Raw genomic sequence first — 18,359 nt, forward strand, 5'->3', positions numbered from 1 at the left:
AAGTTCCCCAGTTCCCAGCTACAGATACGAGGCTTGGCCTGGCCCAAAAGTAACACATCAGGAACCCACAGAGCCCAGAGCCGGCAAACAGAAGTGAGTCGGCAGCAATCTCGTCGCCCCAGTCCCCTCGACACTTACATAACACTCGCCAGCAAACTGAGCTGGGGCTCAAAAAACTGAAAATAAAAACAATAAGAAAAGCTATATTCGGGCAGAGCCGAAGTATATATACTCTTGCAGGTAAATGGAGGCTTCTATCTGATCATCTTGAGAGTTATGGCATTTCCGAACCATTGATTATATAATTGGATATAGTTGGAAGGTCCCAGTGAAGTTTTGTATATCCGATGAGTTTACCAATAATAGAATCCAGAAAAGTTCAAATTTTCTTACAAAAAAAAAAACACCAGTTATCTAAATATAATATTTATACGGAAATTTAATTAAAAGTGTAAAATTTATAAGAGTACAGATTACATTACAAATTTTAAAAATAAAATAACTACATTAAAATGCCTATTATATTCTAATAATTTATAATTTTCAAAAATTCACCTAGAAAAGCTGTTGGTTTTCCTCAATCTTTTCGTCGGATAATCAATGATATAAAATTTTTATGTAATGGGCCATCGAAACTGGTAAATAAAAATAGAATAAAAATTACATTATTTCAAATTAGTTACTATTAGAAATTCCTATTGGAGATATAACAAAATGTAAAGCAAAATTATAATACACACCTTGAAGGGAACCACCAGCCAAAGCCATTTTCCTTGGCCCAATTATGTTCAGGATTGCCATCTTCATCGCGATCAAAGGTGGAAAATTTCGTTCCTTGCCTCAGGCGCAGACTAAGTCCCTCATTATCACACTTTCCAATGTTTTTTACCATGTAGCCTTCACTTCGATTGCCCAAAATAAAGTTATCGCATATCTCTCTGATTCCCACCTCTGAGCTTAAAGCCACCTCATAAGGCTTTCCATTCGTCAAGAGATGCAATCTTTCGAGACCGATAAACATATTATCGTTTAACTTCACTCCATCACCTCCGAATCCACTTACGTATTCTTCATATTTTCGATTAAATTCATTTGTGTTACGATGTTTACGATAAACAATTATCCAACCCGATCCTATACTCTTATGTGAATAACAAGTCACTTTCATCGGGTCTGCCCCTGGAACTTGAATTTCTTGGAGGATCCTTTTCGTATTTTGAGTTTGTGGGCAACGATCTGGAAGAGGTAAGAAATTCGATATTTTAATTGGAAAATTCTATTATTCTGCCAACTTACCTGTGAATTGTGTTTTCGTCTGATTGTTAATAGCCAGTCCGCTTTCTACTACCATTTCTTTTGTATTATTATCGAAATGACTATTATTCACAACATGAGTTTTTGAAACTTCTCCATTTTCTAATATTTCTTCATCTATTGTAACGTCTTCGCCAAATTGTTTTGTTAACATTCCATGATCACTTTTTTCTTTTAAGATATTAATTTGATCTTTTAACAGCTTGATTTCCTCATTATTTTTATGTATTTGAGTTTTATAATCATCAACTTCCAGATGCTTTCTTTGCAGGTTTTCATACTTAGCATTAACTTCATCAAGTTGAAGGAGCACTGCCGAATGCCTTTTTTCCAACTCCAAGAAATTGTCCTGACCCTGGATGATCCGGGCATGAATTTCCAGATCCTTTTCCTGCAAGTCTGAATGCTTTTTGAGCAATTCCAAGTAATCTCGCTGGCACTTTGTTGCTTGGGAATCTTTTTCCTGGCATTTCTCAAAGTATCGTAGAAGAGGCTTTACGATTGGGTAACAAACGGAAGCACACTCGTCTTCCTTCTCCTCCGATAGATAACAAGACTATGAAATTTAAACTTGAATTAATTTATGAAATGAAAATATTTAAACCGCTATTACTTCATCCGATCCAAGGGAGGCAGAAACGAAACACATCGCAAAAATTAGGACCGCAGGAAAGATCATTTTTTTGTTTTAACGAAACTTTTGTCTTTAAGAGTCACTAGAAAAATTTAAACTGAAGGTCCGAGACTCATGGTTCTTGATTTTTAAATCATCCTCGACTTTGGGCTTGAGCTTAAAAGTTCCTGATAAGAGATTAGTCTACTAGAGAGTGTGTCGGAATTGGCACTAAGAGCCAAGGTTATGATGTCAAAGGTTATTAGAGATTACGGAAAGGTGATTAGCCAAAAAAGCTTTTTTATGTTCTAAAATTCTTCAAATATGTTTTATTTTATTTTTATTTATATATTTAGATATCCTATTTTCCTCCTTTACTGCTTTGCACTTTTTTTACTAAAATACCCTCTGGTAGGGTATAATAAAAACGATGTGAAGTGCAGCTCGTTGAACTCGGCTGAAAAACCAATGGAACCACTTGACTCGCCGTCAATGTAAATTATCCAGGCCTGGCAAAAACGAAAGTGTGTCGGCAGCAATGTCTGCCACCGAGCGGTCTTTAAAAGTGCGTGTGTTGGCCACAAAAACGCATGAGAAGTCGGCTATGAAAGAAACTTGTTTTCTGAAAAATAGTTATGCGGTTAAATATTTTATTTTGTGTACAAGATGCAGCAACGTTGCAAGATGATGGTGTTTATTTTGAAGAAAGAATTAAACAATTTTTGTAAATATTACTATTGGAAAAATAAACATATCTACAAGCAAATGACAAAATTAACGACTACTTGCAGTTACTTTTACAATTAACACCATGATCGTTCGACAATAAAACAGCTACACCTGCAACTCAATACCGAAACAAAATAATTGATGTCGTGCATTGACAAGTCCCATAAAAAATTAAAAGTCATTTTCGATAAAAAATCATTAATCGTTAACATCCGGTTTGGGTCTGAAAAACGAATAGAATTTCATGACATTTCAAGTCGTTTATTTAAAGATGAAACCAAAATTCGATTTTTATTCCATTGGCCAAAAATATTTCTATGTATTCGGGCTTAGATCTCCCACACAGTCCAGTTCCAACCATATTGGATTTGGTTTCCATTCGGCTGCCATCTTTCCATCCCACACATGGTAGTTGGGCCACCAATTAAGTGCACTTTTGTCAAGCTATTTTGGTAACTCTCGGTAGTTGGCAGTTTGCAGTTTCATCAGAGGGCGGTTCATTGAATTTCAATTGTCCACGTACGTGGGCGGTGATTGTGTGACAGACCCGAGCCATAACAGCGACAACATCAGACATATTTGGCTGTGCAATGCTTAATATATTTTACTCTCTTTATTTTCCACTTTTAAGTGTCATGACTTATGGGATTGGGAAAGATATGATATCTGTATCTTGCAATAAAAAATGCTTTAAAGTTTTTTAATTTTTCGTTCCGGAACCCCAAAAAAATGCAATTTTTGACAAACTTATCGCAGCCCTTGCAGTCAACAGATGAGCACTAGCTCTTTTTGGTGTCCACGCTGCCATGGCAATGTAATCTAAATCACACCAGCAGCCACTCAGTGCCTCCCCATTCCTCATCCATAATTCCATATCCATATCCGTATCCGAATCCATATCTCGGCTGCTCCGTTGGGGTGCTCGGTGTGGATTCTGCGTGTGTGGAGCGGCTCTAATGCCGGGCAGATTGTCGAGCAATTTGCAGCGATTAAATTAGCTCAAGCGTGCCGTCGAAGAAGTGATTCCTCCTCCGCCCACACATCCTCCTGTTGCTGGAGCTCTTGTTGTTTTTGTTGTTCAGACGGACTAAAGTATTAAATGTATACAAATGCTCCACGAGCGGCCGTATTGGAGGTTGGGGAAGTGTGGTTACAAGTGAAACCACCACCAACAGTAAGAAAGAGCAGGCGAGACAGTGCCAGTTTTGGTATCAGTGTGTGGGTGTAAAGGCGCCACGCCCCCCGCTTAAACCACCCACTGTGAGCCACATAATTCTCTGTGATGTTGCCGCTGAAAATGTTCTAATCTCTGTGCTGGATTTGCACACACAGCTACCCAGCTACGGACACCCACCCAGTCATCCCAGCCACCCATTGTTGCAACCACTGACGGGGACCCCGCTTCTTCAAACCACTCCGACTACCACATTGAAACTTTGTGTACATATTTGAGTTTCATTTCGTTTGTGGCTACGTTTTGGCTAACATGAAGTCATAAAATTGAAATAAATATAAATGCGAGTTGCGCTGATTTCCAGCTGGGCGGTCACGCCTCCTTCTAAGACTGGGGGCACTCGGGCGGCACTCGTCGCAGCATGGTGCTCACAAATCTCCCAGGAGTGTTGGGTTCTGTCCAGGAACAGATAAGGACTCCCAGTCAGAGAACAAATTAAAAGAAAGGTTTCCTTTCCTGCTGCCTACTTTCGAGTGTATTTATCGAACTGACTCTTCTTGTAATTCCCAACTACTTTAGGCAGGGTCCTTAAGGAAACCCTCTACCTGACCCGGAGAAAGCATACTTACCTGGCGTAGAGGTTAACCATGATCACGAAGGCGGTTCCTCCGGAGTGAGACCTGGCCATTGCACCTCGGCTGGGTTGACCTCTGCGATTATTCCTAATGTGAATAACTCGTGCGTGTAATTTTTGGTAGCCGGGAATGGCGTTCGCGCCGTCCCGACATAAATAATACATTTTAAAACCATTTATTAGTTTTTAGTGATACCCTTGCTCAATGTTTCATTGTTGCTCAATGTTTCATTGTTTAAGTTTCATTGTTTTGAATGATATTTTCCAGAGGTACAAATTGAGTTTTGAACATTAGAGCTATGTCCTTTTATCCTTCAACATATATAACCTCCTATTTAATTTAAACAAATGTCTGACTACTTTGTCCCAGTTCCATCGATCATCAGGAGGAAAAGGAGGTGTTTCTGTTGGAACTCCAGAAACCCCAACCCTCATCCTAACCAGTTCCGGGTCTCCTCCATTAACAGGCCTCCGTTTTGTTTGTGTTTTTCTTGGTCCAGCCTCCTTTTTCGCACTTTCTCTTATTTATTTATCATCATTTATTAAACGCTCTTCTGCTTGCCTGCCAAGTTTCCGATGCCAAGAAAGAAGTCCGTCCCGAGCTCGACAAAAAATTGTCGCTGTCAGATTACGTTGCAATATTGCTTCCAGTTGCCATATCCTGCCAGGCTGCTTTCCGCCCAAATTCACGCCGCCAAGAATCCGTGGGAGGACGAGGGTCGGTTAGTCGGATGGACCGACCACCCCCAACTTTTGGCTTTGACACAAGCAACAATTTACTCGGTTTCAGGTTAAAGTCATATCGTTAGCATTAACGCTTTTTGATTTTTATTGAGTCAGCTAAATTTTATTCGATTTACCATCCTCACACACAACACACACACCAAACCCACCCACCCATCCTTCCACACACACACAGAAAGGCTCCCCCGGACAGAGAAAGACAAATACAAGCGCAGATGAAAATACAACCAGCAAGCAGCAGTAGCAGCAGCATCCCCCGTCAGAAGAACATTCCTGGGGAGGAATATTTCCGAGCTTTAATGAGGTTGGGCGACCAACCAATGAACCCGCCAAAAAGGGAGGGCGACCTGCTTTCCGCTCCGCTCCGCTCCGTCCCGTTCCGCTTCCTCTCGCCCTCCTTTCCAAGGAGCAGTATATTTCGGAAGTAAATGAAAATTTGATTTGGAATTTCGTGTGTCCTGGTCGTACGTGCGTTCAGGATCTCAGCTCAAGCCCAAAAACCAAACCCAAAGGGAACTCCCAGAACGGGGGGAGGTGTGGGCAGAACGATGATGATGTTGCTCCCTGATGACGACGTCAAAGTCGAAGATGGGTATGTGATAAAATAAATTACGGGCAGATTAGTGCGAATTTAATTATCGTTTGTTCCTTTGATGTCGCGCTAAGTAAATAAAGGGAATAAATATGAAGATTATTCAAACGGCAGTCCTAACATCATTATTCCCGAACCCACTTAATTGCGGAAAGTATGCGAGGCTAGATTGGAAAAGCGAATAGGTAGCTACCTAGGTATTTGGGTACCCTCCCTCCACATTTTAATGTGAAAGTTACAAAAATTCCCAACTGGTTAAGGACATGTCCTCATCGATTCCCCCTACCTGAGCTGGAGAAAGCATACTTACCTGGCGTAGAGGTCAACCGTGATCACGAAGGCGGTTCCTCCGGAGTGAGACCTGGCCATTGCACCTCGGCTGGGTTGACCTCTGCGATTATTCCTAATGTGAATAACTCGTGCGTGTAATTTTTGGTAGCCGGGAATGGCGTTCGCGCCGTCCCGACATAAATAATAAATTTTAAACCCAATATCAGTTAGTTAAGAAACAATCGCAGAGATTGAAGAACTATTTGAAGAACTATAGTTTCTTAATACAATATTTGCCTCTGATCCTTTAGTTTTCTTTTACCAGTATTTTTCTTCATAAAAAATATATATTTTTTTTTAATTTACAAAGATTCTTAAAAAGAAATTCCCATGAGCATACACACATACATCTCGTCTCTGAGTTTGTCATCCTAGTACTTTCATTCGATGTTATTCTCAGCCTTAAATTAAATACATATATTACATAAGCCACACATTTTCATAGTATTCAATTAAAACGAAAATATCAATAAAAGACGAAGGTTTCTAGTTAAACAAAATTTCCAGTTTTTTGCAATGAGACAGACTTCTTATATGGATATGGATATGATATTGGACCCGACGGTCAATACCATAAACGTAAATATACGTATTATAACTACAAACGTTCATAAATAAAATAAAAATTAAACAAGATGTTCATTACTTTTTATCCCAAAAAAAAAAACCAAAAAAAATGTAGGAATCCTTGGATATTGTCATTTTGTGGTAAACAACAAAATATTCCTAGAAATCAACATACCTACATCCCTTAAATATGCAACATACCTGAAATAAATTTGTAATTGACCAATTTTCGTCCTCTATTCTTGTAATTCTCAACTGGTTCAAGTCGAATATGTATAGGATGGTTACCTGGTCCAATGATCAGGTATCGCTTCTCGGCCTTATGGCTAAGATCAAAGTGTAGTATCTGTTCTTATCAGCTTAACATCTGATAGTTCCTCCATTGGAGGACAACAAATGTTAAACTGATTTTTGGAATTAGACGGAGTGCTAGGGGCTTGCTCCACCTCTGTCGCGGGTTGGCCCGGTATTGCAGTACCGCCGGGATTTCGGCCCACCATTATAAATAAATTGTCAAATAAAAACTCATATTATCCTCATCAAGAATTGAATTCTTTTTCCTCAAAAGAAAAGGGTTCCTGCATTATACACTGAAATTCTGTCTTAAAATGTTTTTCAATGTTAAAGCTAGTGTACTCTTAACCAAAAATAAATGAACATACCAAGAAACAAACTTCTTGTTTTCGTAATTTTCCGAAAATGTTTCGAAAACGATGCACAAACCTTTTGGGGAGTAATTCTACTTAGAAGGAGCATATAACAACATAGCAATTCTAGTGCAGTTTTCAAAATTTACAGGGGACCCTCCAGAAAATTTGTCGAAAAATCGAAAAAATATTTCGTTCCTAGATTTGGATGCAGAATGATGAAGAATTCGTGTACGAATCGTTTAAGGTGTTCCTCTTAGGAATCGGATAAATATTGAGAAAGATATAGCCCTCTATGGGGGCCATATAGCCCTTCTAGTGCAGTTTTAAAAATTTGAAGGGGACCCTCCAGAAAATTTGACGAAAAATCGAAAAAATATTTCTTTCTTAGATTTGGATGCAGAATGATGGAGAATTCATGTACGAATCGTTTAAGGTGTTCCTCTTAGGAATCGGATAAAAATTGAGAAAGATATAGCCCTCTATGGGGGCCATATAGCCCTTCAGTGCAGTTTTCAAAATTTGAAGGGGACCCTCCAGAAAATTTGTCGAAAAATCGAAAAAATATTTCGTTCCTAGATTTGGATGCAGAATGATGGAGACTTCATGTACGAATCGTTTAAGGTATTCCTCTTAGGATTCGGATAAATATTGAGAAAGATATAGCCCTCTATGGGGGCCATATAGCCCTTCTAGTGCAGTTTTCAAAATTTGAAGGGGACCCTCCAGAAAATTTGTCGAAAAATCGAAAAAATATTTCGTTCCTAGATTTGGATGCAGAATGATGGAGACTTCATGTACGAATCGTTTAAGGTATTCCTCTTAGGATTCGGATAAATATTGAGAAAGATATAGCCCTCTATGGGGGCCACATCGCCTTTCCAATGCAGTTTTCAAAATTTGATGGGGCCCCTCCAGAAAATTTTAGGAAAAATCGAAAAAATATTTTGTTACTTTTAGGAATCGGAAAGATATAGCCTTCTATGGTGATCATAAGGGGGCCTGGAACTAGGGGGTACTACCAATGCAATTTATAAAATTTGAAGGGTATGTATTTTTATTTGGTGGTGGTTTTAATGAAGGATAGATGTGCAAAGTATATTTTGTAGTGCCTGATACACATATGACCTCCTTGCACTGCAAAATGACATAATAATAATACATACAAGATTATAAGGAAACCCTTAAGTATGCCACATGAAATTGATTACTTTCCACTTTCTGTTTTTGTTATAGTCCTTATGATTCCTAACCGGTTTAGGTCAGAAATTCATGAATTGGTTAATCGATTCCTGTTTCAGGTATCGCTTCTCGGCCTTATGGCTAAGATCAAAGTGTAGTATCTGTTCTTATCAGCTTAACATCTGATAGTTCCTCCATTGGAGGACAACAAATGTTAAACTGATTTTTGAATTTAGACGGAGTGCTAGGGGCTTGCTCCACCTCTGTCGCGGGTTGGCCCGGTATTGCAGTACCGCCGGGATTTCGGCCCAACATTATTAATAAATTTTCACTAGATTTAAACAAGTCCATTCATCCAATAAATTGGAATTTCTGAACACACTCCTTCTTGTTAAGAATGTGCTTCCCACATAGGCGATGTTTCAAAATATTCGTGTATATATTTTGTATATATATTATATATTCGTGTGTAATATTTATATACATATAAAACGACGTCATTTACGGGGGGTTTTATTGGGCTATTCTTTTTTATACTTGCCAGGGGTATTATAACTTTGATCAAAAAGGCTTAATGCCGTGGAGGAGACATTCCGGCCTTATAATGTATTGATATGCTTGAAAAGGATCACTTCCTGAGTCGATATAAACTTGTCCATGAACTAATCTCCCAGGTTTAGCTGTCTGTTAGCTGTCCCAGGTAACTAAATGATCGGAAATGTAAAAAAATTTGTATTTTTCATTAAAAGGTTGGGGACCTTTAACTTCTTTAGTCATCAAAGTTAATCGGTCAAATTTCATAAGGATCGTCGGCCGACTATATCCTTTAGCTGCCATATTAACAAATTACTCCAAAATGAAAAATTTATATTAAACAAGATTGCTACATTTGTACTTAAAGAAATTATTTGATAATGAACCTCCTATGGCCAACGGTTGTTGCTATTTTCAGTATAAATATGGACATTGTATATGTTTCCGATGTTAACAGCAAGGGTATAGTTCCTTTCTTGTTCCTTAAGGGAGAAAATGTTTTTCTCGATTTTCTATATATTCCAGACATTCGAATAATTCCCAACTAGTTCAGACATCGTCCCTAAGGAAACCCTCTACCTGAGACGGAGAAAGCATACTTACCTGGCGTAGAGGTTAACCGTGATCACGAAGGCGGTTCCTCCGGAGTGAGACCTGGCCATTGCACCTCGGTTGGGTTGACCTCTGCGATTATTCCTAATGTGAATAACTCGTGCGTGTAATTTTTGGTAGCCGGGAATGGCGTTCGCGCCGTCCCGACATAAATAATAAATATACAACTTGTTTATGGCTTTAACTTTATAATCCACTGTTAAGCCTAAGCCCTTTAAAACCAACTAATTGTTTTGTTCTACAAACGGTTAGATATCAAATATTAGCTATGCACTGAAAGTCTATCATGTCCATCAATCAAAGTAGAGCAGCGAGTAAATTATAAGGGAATGCCACTGCTGCCAAAATCTGATACAGAATGCACTGTGCACTGGTTGCCTGTGGTTACACGCTTTGAATATTTCGACTGAAACCCACCCACCCTGAAAACGCACTTGTCGAACTGATGGAAGGGATATGGTTTACGGACTTCTATCCTCGATAGGGGTGAGAGAGGCAACACAACCCTTTTGGATTTCACGGTTGTGCAAAGATAGATTTCAAAGTGGGGGATGCTGCTGCTAAGTATCCCCGGAAACCCGTTAATTTATAGAGCTTATGTGTCTGCGATCCATTCAACTTTTCAGCTGGGCCCTGCACTTAAAGGCGATTAGTAGATTAAAAGCGTTTATTGTCTTCGGCAGACATTCGAGGCTCAGCGAATGGTTGTCCTGGTGATTATTGTCCGTCAGTGGAAATTCAATTGCCAAAAGTGGGTCGATGTCTAGGAGAGGGGGGCCAGTTGCCGTTTGGCCGTAGGTTGCCAATCAATTTTCCAACCTGGCCAGCCTGGCAACAAGTCAAAAATGAAGCTATCCATCTCCATGCCAGGTTGGAAGCGACGTCATCGACGCCTGCTTCTTTATTTTATCGGCTGTCAGGAATCTAATCGAGGCATCAGGAGACGAAGTAGACCCCAGACAGACGCAACCACTCAGCCAGCCAGAAAGATAGACATGGCCATTGACTATTATTTGTTTGACCCACCATCGCCACCACCCACTCTGACCCACAAAGCCCATAGCTGAAAAGCAACCAAACATTATTAACAACAACCATCGGCGGTCGTGTGCCGGGCAGCCTCAGGCGGTTCGCTCTTCATTGTCTGAATGTATCTAGTTAGATTGCGTATCGAGGCTGGGTGGTTCAGTGGATGGGTGGTTGGGGGATGTCAACGTGTTCGTCATCACTTTGTATAAATATCCTCGAGCACGTAGGACATATTCCACGCTGGCTGGGCCACGTGCTGGCTGCCCATATATATCTATATACTGTAGTTCGAACGCTGGTCCAGGACTTGAGAGGAGATTAATGCTCGCATTAGTCGATTTAATTCATATTACGAGTGCGTCTTGGCTACCAGCGGCGGCAATTGAGACGTTCTGGGGAATACCCTGGCAACAATTGATGTTTCCCAGAGAGCCGATGAGCCACCCTGGCTGGGGCTGGAGCTTTCGGCGTTAGGATTTAATATCGAATCGACAAGCGAGAAACAAACTGAAATTGCAGCCGGGGATTTGCGATTTTCGAGATGGAAGAACAGCCCCTGCAGAACAAGACACCTATCATCATCCTGTTCGGTTTAAACATTTTGGCATACATTTGCATTGTTTAGCCAGGAGTTGTTCGGCTGGCAAAGTCAAGCTTAGCATTGAATTTCAATATATTTCATGGTTTTCAATCAATTTCATGGCAAAATCCCCAAAGGGAAACGGTAAGCCAACAACTTCCCCGGGGACTTGTCAAGAGGATGGCAAACAGAGTCGTAGTTCGTCATCATCATCATCATCGTGGTCGTCGTCGCCGACAAAAGCAACAGAAACATCAGTGTTCAGTGCTCAGTGTACCTACCCATGGAAGGCTACACGCCAGCAACTTTTTGTATGGCAAAGTTCTTTCGTCTGAGGATTAATTTGTAAAGCGGGCTTCGCTCCCTTTGTCCGTGTCCAGCGAGTTTCTTGAGCCTCTGGATTATGAATCCGTATGAGAAACTGCAGTAAATTCAGCACCTGAAACTGCATTCAATATAAAAATCATATTTTCAGCTTCTTTTTATTTAAATCTGTTCCCTGACTAACGAATTTCCAACCCATTCATTTCTGTTTCCACAGCCGCTGGACGTGCCCCACCGGAACCCTACTACGGCCGCTATATTGGAAATTTTACTAACTTTGCCCATGGCATCAAGGTGAGTGCTGGACCAGATATTTTGTCTTATTTTCAAACAAATGATTTACAAACTTTTAACTTTCAAACCTAATTTCTTTCTAGGGAAAAATCTACGCGGTGGACGAGTCTACGTTGTTCGTAAAGTCCTTTGCCTATGATGGCACCGGTCCGGATGCCTTCTTCTGGGTGGGCAAGACGCCACGTCCCAGTCCCGAGGGCTACATTATACCCTATCCGGAGGAGTATTCGGGCATGTAAGTGTATCGATCTGTAAGGATATTTTAGGAATGCATATGGCTTGCCAGATGAATTTTTGTGGGCGGTCACTGATGGTCCAGTTGGTCCTTGTTGAAGTGGGAAATGGATGTGGAGTCGGAGACGGAGATGGAGATGTCCTGGCTACTCGAGCGCAGCAGGCCATTTCCTTAGGACGTGTGTGAGAGCCTGGATGCGTGGTTGTGTGTGTGTATGGTAGTATCCTTGCAGACTTTACGTTACGCACGGCTGACAATGAAACCACTTTCAAAAATTAAAAAACATTTTTCATCTCGCCTGCCATTTGTGCTCGCTTTCGTTTTCCTTCCCAGCTCTTTGTTGCTTTTTTTCCCCTCCCGTTGTTGTTGTTATTGTGGCTGCTGATGTTTGTGGGTCTCGTTGTTGTTGTTGTTTTTGGTGGGTGTGGTGGTGGTGATGGTGGTGTCGCTTGGTTGCCTCCTAATGTGAAAAACTCATTTATTTCTTCACGTTAGATTTGCGGTCATATGTAGTAGGAGAGTAGGAGGAGCTGGAGCCAGGGCCAGAGCCAGAGCCAGAGCTAGAGTCATAGTACCAGTCACAGTCGCAGCCACATGCCACAAAAAACAGCGGCAAACAAAGAAAGCCACAAGACAGCAATGGAAAGAGACATCAGATGACTGGCGGACAGAGGAGAAGTTTCAGCCTTCTCATCTACTACTCGTATTTACTTTGAGTCGCCACAAGGTTAAGCCGCTCAACTATTTACCTTGCCAGCCACCCTGCCACGCCCGCTGCCACTTGAACGCACTAAGCCGCTCTTGGCCTTCCTTTTAGGCTCGTGCTCCTGCTCCTGTCACAGCCCCTAGCCCTTTGGCACTCATCTCGATCCACCGACAATGTCGCATCTCTTCTGGCCTAATCCAGCGATGCACTTGCACAAACAATTTGACGTCATTTGCCTGCTTAGCCATCGAGCCTTGCCTATTTCATTATCATGAACAATTCAGGCCCAAACTAAGCCAGCGGCATTATCCTGATTTCCAGATCCTCCTCCCCCCCTTAGGTATCTAACCTAGTCTTACCTTCAAGGCTAAGGTACATGGCTTAGGTTAATGGGGATGGACTGGCACTTGTTATTGACATTTTCTCATGGCTGGTATTTGCTTATTGTGATTAGACCCTGACAGAAGGTAACCTTACCCTTTGATATTAGTAATTAACATGAAAGCCACAAAGTCATTATCAAGGCTAATGCAGAAAGGTTTCCCGTCTGACAAATATTTAAATCCTTTAAAATACCTCTTCAAAAATAACTCAAGGCAGTGATATAGAATTTTTGCACATAGAATTTTTGGCAAAATATTTTCATTTCGCACAAAAATAACAAAATGCATCGTGCGTGGAATAAGCGATTCCCGAAAATCGGATTCCCCCACTGCGCAGTCGCTGATCTGCCCCAAAAATCGACCCACTACTCGCCGGAAAAAAATGTGTTTACGCCGTGGATTTTCACGATTCGGAAAATCTCTTAACTGTTCAGCGCGGTTTCGCACTTGAGAAATGGAATCGTCACATGGCCGCCTTTGACAATGTTTATGTATGGGCTATGAGGCAGGCTGAAACCAATCACAAATCCATCCAGACCAAGGCCCGAAAAGAGTAGATGGCCCGAAAACAAGCCCCTGGTAAGCAAAGCATTCATATTGTAATCGACTTTAATGCGTTTCATTGTTGATGCCACGTGCCGGGCTTTATTAGTTCAATGTACAACGATGGCATCGCCTTCATTTCCATCCACTCCGGCACCCCTTCGCCGCCCACGTCACTGCTTCCTGTCCTTCTGACAAAGAGCAGTGTTAGGCTAAGGCATGGCCTAGCTGACAATAGAGAGCTGGGGTGCAAGCCCGGAACGCTGTACCGATTGCACGCTTTTACGCTTTCAGACACATTACCCATACCCCATGGCTCTACATTACCGGGTGCACCTTCTGACTTGGCTCTGGGGTGTGGGGCTGTCGGTGGTGCTCCCTGGCAGGACGACCAGGGACGATTGCTGTATTATGTGGCACACCGCTGCTATCGCAATCGCATGCATTCAGGCCAACAAATTGCCCGTCTTTATTATAGGTCTAATGATTCTCATGTGTCTGTGCGTGGGTGTTGACGTCGCCAAGCGATAATTGATAAATGCAGCTGATTGGTATTGGGTATTGGCAGGAGAATACTCCCTGACGTATCCTAATTTCTCCAAACTGTACCAGTAAGTGGCAGAATGGCGAGTGACTGGCAGTGGCGGTGGCTTCCTTGCTAAGCGCCTCCTCGGGCATGCCAATCAGGCTCAATTATTCCAACCGTTTCTGGCAGGCTTCGTTAAAGGGCTGCCAATCCTGCTGCATCACAAAATGTCCTTACACAGGGAAAAATATTCTCAGAGAAGTTTTTGTAGAAACCCCACCAAAAAGCCCTTGAAATAGTGTCCTTTTGTTTCCTTGTTAGTCCTTTTAATTAACTATAAAGATTCCTTTTTTTTTCGAGTGCATCCTGGCTCCTTGTATTGCTCACTTCGTTTTGTGTTCACGCTCACTTTGCCACCCGCCTTGGGTGGCTGACGATGGGGTTGGTGGGTGGGGTACGTGTCACAATGGATGCATCGAGCATAAGTAATTAAATTAGAATTTTTTGAGAAGCATAAAAGCGAGGCAGCGCTGATTAACGCCCGTTGCCATGACAATGAGGATGACGGCGTTTCCTTGTCCTCCACCACCCACCAAAGGCCGCCCGCCACCCGCCGCTGGCTGTTGCTCATTTGCATCTGCAATACAAAGCCCCCCTCGGCCATTCCGGGCCCCCGGTGCCACCTTAGCGCTTGCCTTTTTGCTTAACTCTGATTTATGCAGATTTCATTAAAATTTTCTGCATGCAAAATAGCAAAATGAAGTTTTAGTTTTGTTCCCCATTGTCGGCGACAACCCATTCATTGGCACTCGTGCCCACCCACTCCCGTCCGTCAGCCCGTCGCTCCGCATCATCCTTCATTGTGTTAATCAACGCTGACAGCGCAGCCGCAACACGAAAAACAGTTTTGGGCTGTCGGCTCTCGGCTGATGTGCCACCTTTAACTCGATTAAGCAACAAAAAGTTGTTGGATTTCATTCACCATCCAGCTCTCAGCTTTTAGGTTTCAGCTTAGCCCAGCGAACCCCAGAACACCCTCAGTTGCAGCCCTCAAGTACGTTCGCCTGTTGCTGTCACATCATCCTCGATGCGCTGAAAAATAGGCTATGTTTTTTTTTACTCTTCAGCTACAAGGATATTTAGGGCATTTTTGGGGTTTTTAATCAGCATTAAGAAGGAATCATAAGATTTAAAGTATATTAAAGAAAATTAAACAAAAAGTTTGATAAAAGTATATGATTTTTAAGTTAGATTTTTAAGTTAAGTAAATTAAAGGATCTTCTTTAAGGACATCTTCCCGTACTTATCTCATAGTCAGAGGACTTTGTACTTTCCCCTTAGCAAGGCCTACTAATTATTATTGTTGTTGGGCAGATTAATCCCCCCGCCCAGCCACAACAGAAATAACCACCACCCACCCGTTGCTTTTTAATACAAATTTAATTGAGTAGTCGGCGTTGCCGCCGTGGACTCATCCGTCTGCGACCTGTCACCCACAGAAGTGGGGGCGTTGGCTTGGCTCCGGCGCTTCGTCACGGAAACATGAAATATTCATAATAATTTTAGAATATTTTCGGTTGTGGTTGGTGGTGGATGTGGGTGGGGGTGGTGGTGGTGCTAAAATGGTAAATCAGGGATTGGGGAAGGGGTTTTGGGTTGAATGGATGGATGGATGGGTTTGAATGCTGAGTTGGCGCGTTTTATTGTCTGCAAAATGCTCTCAATTGTTGTGCGTTTTGTTTATCGAGCGGGAATGCAAAGAGCCAGTCAGCAGGAATACGGAACACGGAACCCGGAACACAAACTGGAGATGAAGGTGTCTGTTGGTGGGTCGAACAAGCAACAAGTAGAAAGGTTTAGTAAACCACAAACAATGCTGAACAGCTAGTCAGTGGGAAAGCTGCTCACATGAATCCATATTCATAAACCGAATAAAAGGCGCTTGGCCTCTCTTTGAAAATCGGAATCCAAACTAATTGGGTGAAAGTGCACAGAGACGAGGCTTATGCGATGGCCAGCACAAACAACCAGCACAAACGAGAGCAAATAAAATAAAATCGATGGATGGCCCGTCCGCCCAACCTAAGTGCATCAATAAATGTCGACCTCGTACACACTCCAAATGGAACGGAATGGTCGTCCTTCTTCTTCGGTAGGAGGACAAGCAAATCAAATAAAGCAACAAACATATTTGCCAGGCGGAAGCTGTAATGGAACTCGAAATAGAAGGCAAACAGAATTCGAGGGAAACTACATCAATACACAGGATGCTGGAGGCTGGAGACTGGAGAAAGGACTACACCCAAGAGGGTGTACTATATGGTGGTGTTTCCACTAGATACATTTGATGCACTGTTGACACAGAGCCATTCAATTTGTTGTGGCTCATTAGAGTGGTGCAACTGTTGCTGGAATCTGGTATCTGGAATCTGGACCATGACAGGAACATCAAGAAAGCAGAGTTCGGACCTCATCCGCTGTCAACGTCATTTCAAGGGTGTTTGGCTAAGTGCTTAGCCGTGTCTAAAGCGGATCGCGTGGCCTTTGCTGACATTCATTAGACATCAACCTTTCCACTTCAGCGGTTGACTAACCGACTAACTCACTGACACTTGTCCCAGTTGCAAAGAATCGATTCTCGAACCTCAAGAAGTTCTCCATCTCCAATCAGGATATATTGCTCTGCACTCTTTACTGATATATACCACAGACAAATACAGATATATTACAAAACACTGGCAGGCTGGCAGCGAAACCAAAATGTCGACGACAGCCCCTTGGGACTGGCATACTCATACTTCAAGTTGATTATTAAAATTGCCAGGGCTTCTGGGAACACAAATGAGATGCAGTAACTGACTAAGATGAATGTACTTCAATATTGAAACTCTATGAAGGCAGAAGCTAAAGATCCATGTTATTCAAAGCATTGAATGAACGTGAACGTGTGGCGGTTGGGGGCAGGTGCATGTTGGCATGGTGGCAAGGTGGCAAGCTGAGAGGCTGCGGAGCATGGGACGTGTGTAATGCCTCGGTTCGTTGCATTAGCCATAAATCTTCATCATGGCTCGCTTCATAAATAATGCGAATATGCGAAAATGGGAAATGTTTTTGGTTTTGTCGTCGCACGTTTGTTTTTTGCTTTAATTTTAATGACGCTCCGCCCGCTCGGCATACTCGACACACAACGATAACGCCCTATCGGGGCCAGTTCGAACTGTTACATACATTTTCTGCCTGGTTTCACTTTAATCGCAATGCACATACTGGCGATGGGAGTGCAAATTGGAGGCGTGTATCCACAGGACAATTTGTGGGCGGGCGGCCATTAGTGTGTTTGATTTTCATCTGCAAGGATTCGAGGACAATTGAAGCTGCCTTTCGGGCAGCATGTAATAAGCCCTGGCCTTGGGAGGGCCAAAGCGCACTCTTTGCGTTGCCTGTACTTGTGGTATAGCGTGTGTCCTGATAGTATAGTATGTCCTGGAACCCGTTTAATGCTCTATTTTTCCCTCTCACTCTCTTTCTGTTTCGTTCTCTGTTTGCATCCTTTTGGCGAAACCCCACAGCGATCCCCCCATTCTGCAGGCGCACAACCGAACGGACATCATACTGCGTTTACCCATGGGCAAAAGGATTAAGGACATTCGATGGCTGTCAGTGTGGTGCAGACGCTTCACGGTGAGTATTATTTCTTAACCATCCTTGGTTTATATTTCTACTTTCCTATTTTTTTTTTTATTTTCTTTTAGGATGGCACGCGCCATCCTTGCAGATTTATGTGTGTATTTAGCCGGGTTGTAGCTTGTGTCCTTTTTGTAATTACATTTTTGTAACTGAACTGCAGCTGCACAAGGATATCCTAGCATTATGCTGGGCTATCGATTATCGTCCTAATAGCTTTTTGAAAAGGAAGTCATTTGGCTTTCTTCTCGGCTTTCATAAGAATAAGGATTTTATATCATTAGGGGCAGGGACACATAAAATCGAAAAGAGGAGCAAAGCGCTTGCAGGAAATTCAACCAGACCATATGTATATGTATATCCTTTTTTTTAAATCCTTTGAA

At 42.1% G+C, this 18,359-nt stretch overlaps 1 protein-coding gene and 5 non-coding genes across 7 annotated transcripts in view; all 6 read left to right on the plus strand.

The window, feature by feature from the left end:
* LOC108121948 (protein Skeletor, isoforms B/C) overlaps nt 1–18,359 on the plus strand; it is a 28,680-nt gene that overhangs the window by 2,877 nt on the left and 7,444 nt on the right. For both annotated transcript variants that reach the window (XM_070281494.1, XM_070281495.1), the window contains exons 2-4: nt 11,823–11,899; nt 11,983–12,134; nt 17,862–17,973. In XM_070281494.1, coding sequence (XP_070137595.1) covers nt 11,823–11,899; nt 11,983–12,134; nt 17,862–17,973 — 341 coding nt within the window. The remainder of the gene's footprint in view (nt 1–11,822; nt 11,900–11,982; nt 12,135–17,861; nt 17,974–18,359) is intronic.
* Nucleotides 4,452–4,616, plus strand: LOC122321665 (U1 spliceosomal RNA). The gene has a single exon (XR_006246194.1). It is a non-coding gene; the product is annotated as a U1 spliceosomal RNA (small nuclear RNA).
* Nucleotides 6,103–6,267, plus strand: LOC122321684 (U1 spliceosomal RNA). Its single transcript, XR_006246214.1, has one exon. It is a non-coding gene; the product is annotated as a U1 spliceosomal RNA (small nuclear RNA).
* Nucleotides 7,004–7,199, plus strand: LOC122321666 (U2 spliceosomal RNA). Its single transcript, XR_006246195.1, has one exon. It is a non-coding gene; the product is annotated as a U2 spliceosomal RNA (small nuclear RNA).
* On the plus strand, nt 8,648–8,843 carry LOC122321668 (U2 spliceosomal RNA). The gene has a single exon (XR_006246197.1). It is a non-coding gene; the product is annotated as a U2 spliceosomal RNA (small nuclear RNA).
* On the plus strand, nt 9,656–9,820 carry LOC122321672 (U1 spliceosomal RNA). The gene has a single exon (XR_006246202.1). It is a non-coding gene; the product is annotated as a U1 spliceosomal RNA (small nuclear RNA).

This window comes from Drosophila bipectinata, chromosome 3R, assembly GCF_030179905.1.
Source record: "Drosophila bipectinata strain 14024-0381.07 chromosome 3R, DbipHiC1v2, whole genome shotgun sequence".
Lineage (NCBI taxonomy): Eukaryota > Metazoa > Arthropoda > Insecta > Diptera > Drosophilidae > Drosophila > Drosophila bipectinata.